We start from the raw sequence: 2,500 nt of genomic DNA, 5'->3' as shown, positions 1-2,500 counted from the left end.
GCAGCACTGACTGTTTAGTAATGCTATTTACTTGTTATGTGGTACCCTCTTTATAGATGTATAGTTAACAGACAAATATTTCATGCAAAAATAACCTACTACTTTCTAAGCCGAATTATCAATCTTCTTGAAATCATGCATAACTAAAGCATTCTATATAAATACCTACACTGAATAATCAAACATTCATATAAACATTTATCTATATTTCATTTAGTAAGTCAATTTCTTGTCAACCAAATTACCATTAATAACTTTTCTTCTAAAATGAAAAATCATTTTGCGTCGATAAAACACAGTAATACTTGTTTCAGACATACATACAGTACCTATAATTAACAGGGTAATATTTCAACTTCAGACATAATCATATGGAATCAACAGATTGATGACAATTATCTTTCCTGACAGCTGTGACAAAATCAACAATAAAATAAATGCTAGAAGGTTAAACCTAATGTTATATGCAGTCAAGCAATCACCACTGCCTCCATGCATTACGGCAGGATACCTAATGGTCAATATAATGGTAATGAAAGGTAAGTCATACATAACTTGTTTTTATTTGTCTAATATCATAGGTGGTAAATGTTTTAATTGTGACAAAATCTATATCATCAGATTTATTCTTGTGTGATGAAAAGGAATATTTTAATTGGAAAGACAGAAAACAATCTTGATATGACTCCTGATAGCAGGGAAAGGCATGAAGCATACCAGGGAAATTATGGGATAAAACAGGCTGAAATAGAAAGACTACAGAACAAAAATGTAATAAGAACCACAAAAATTGTTAAAATCGGCTAATGAACATGTTCACTGACACGTCCTCAATCAGTGAAGTTCTGTATGAGAATTGGTCTGAAGAACCTTCTGCGCATGAGCCTATGTGCATTTCCAGCTGCGAGTTTTGACAGGAGACAAAAGTCCGTCGAGAAATTTGCTGTTTTCGATGTTGCATTGCTTCTGCATTATTCTAAAGGCAGAGCCCCCATCAACCCTCACCTTAGGCACGCCTAGTCACGACAACTTAAAATGCTAGGATACATGTATCGGTGCGTAGACTTTCGAATATGGTGGGCATGTCCGTATAGTTTCATTAGCTGAGTTTTTTTGTGCTAGTTTTATGCATTTTTGTCCGTTACTCTTCTTATTTAAGCCTGTCCTACCCTATAATTTCCCAGATATAATTCATACTGTCCCCTGCTATTGGGAATGACAAATCAAGATTGTTGATGGAAAGGATACTCAGATCTCAAGGAATCGTTTGCACAAGAAACAATGCCAAGACACATTGAAATCAATGGATTTCCTGCATATAAATATCAAAATCGTTTCAAAAGCAAACCACTACCCTGTTATCCGTATTGACTGAAAAAGATTGGTTGATCTACTCTCATCTGTTACGTATCATCTTTCTTTCTAATTTCCACAGGAAATGCCACTGATGATAATTGTCAAGTGTTTATCAAGGTATCTATTCCATATACTGCTTAGCCTGAAAGCCTGATTGTCATCAATAGAAAATTTGCCTCATAAGTTACCTTTCTATTTCTAGAATTTACCTTAGCATTATAGAACATACTGAATTATCACTTTTGCATACTAATATAGTATTAAGTGTACTATATATACTGTATATATACATGTCCCATGCTAAAACTATAGTGAAAACAAATAACACTAACTAAACAAGGAATAATGATGGATTTCAATTTAATTATTTCTGTTAATAAGAATTTCTTATTAAAACACAACTGTAAATAATGTCAACAAACCAATATAATTCAGAAAAATTACCGATGAAACGAGTTGAATTAATCAACTGCTGGTGATGATTTATCTTACCAAAATACTTAATATATATTTTTACAATCTCTTTTAACTAGCCTGAGGTGAAAACGATAAGAACAACGAAGCAGAAACGCACAACGAAGCTAAATAAATCGAAATAAGTAAGGATTGAACAATTGACTTTTTGTTTATAGATCCGATTCAGAAACATCCATATAAAAAGCTGTGAAATTCACTGGATTAACACACCATATATATTCTTTCCTACAACATCAAAACCACTGATAACTCTATAATACGGTTTTTTACCATTTCGGCAAGCTTTGACCTTCTAGAACACACAAATATCTAAAATTACAATTAGTGAGCGAAGGAAACTTGGAGTTTTGTCGCCATCTTGTTTGTTTTGTTGGAGATGTCAGGGTTACGAGACTATATCTTTTGGAATTATTTACACTTTAATTTCATTTGCATTGATTTTACTTAATATTATAAATAATGAAACAACACAAAATTTTAAAGACTTTCTGAAAGAAGAGTAACTTATAAACTTAATTTTTTCTTTTGGACGAAATAACGTTCAGATTTGTTTGATTGTCCAGTTGAATAGATTTTATCCTAAATCTACTGATTTTGATTTTGACATTACATTTTTAATAGATACCTTAAAGAACTTCTAAACACGATGAAATGATAATGCATTACA

The 2,500-nt window shown here is 32.0% G+C and overlaps 1 protein-coding gene across 7 annotated transcripts in view; it reads right to left on the bottom strand.

The window, feature by feature from the left end:
- Positions 1–2,232, bottom strand: part of LOC113829510 (BTB/POZ domain-containing protein 6-B) — a 14,517-nt gene extending 12,285 nt beyond the window's left edge. For 4 of the 7 annotated variants that reach the window (XM_027382690.2, XM_027382692.2, XM_027382691.2 and 1 more), the window contains exon 1: positions 2,104–2,198. In XM_027382690.2, coding sequence (XP_027238491.1) covers positions 2,104–2,106 — 3 coding nt within the window. In that variant the 5' untranslated portion in view covers positions 2,107–2,198. Of the gene's footprint in view, positions 1–2,103 lie in introns of all 7 variants that reach the window. The other 3 variants (XM_027382694.2, XM_070133168.1, XM_027382696.2) reach the window with 1 other exon arrangement.
- Between the last annotated feature and the right edge of the window lie 268 nt (positions 2,233–2,500).

The sequence above is a fragment of the Penaeus vannamei genome, chromosome 18 (assembly GCF_042767895.1).
Source record: "Penaeus vannamei isolate JL-2024 chromosome 18, ASM4276789v1, whole genome shotgun sequence".
Lineage (NCBI taxonomy): Eukaryota > Metazoa > Arthropoda > Malacostraca > Decapoda > Penaeidae > Penaeus > Penaeus vannamei.
Note: the sequence above shows the minus strand (reverse complement) of the source record. Positions and strands in the feature narration are given on the sequence as shown.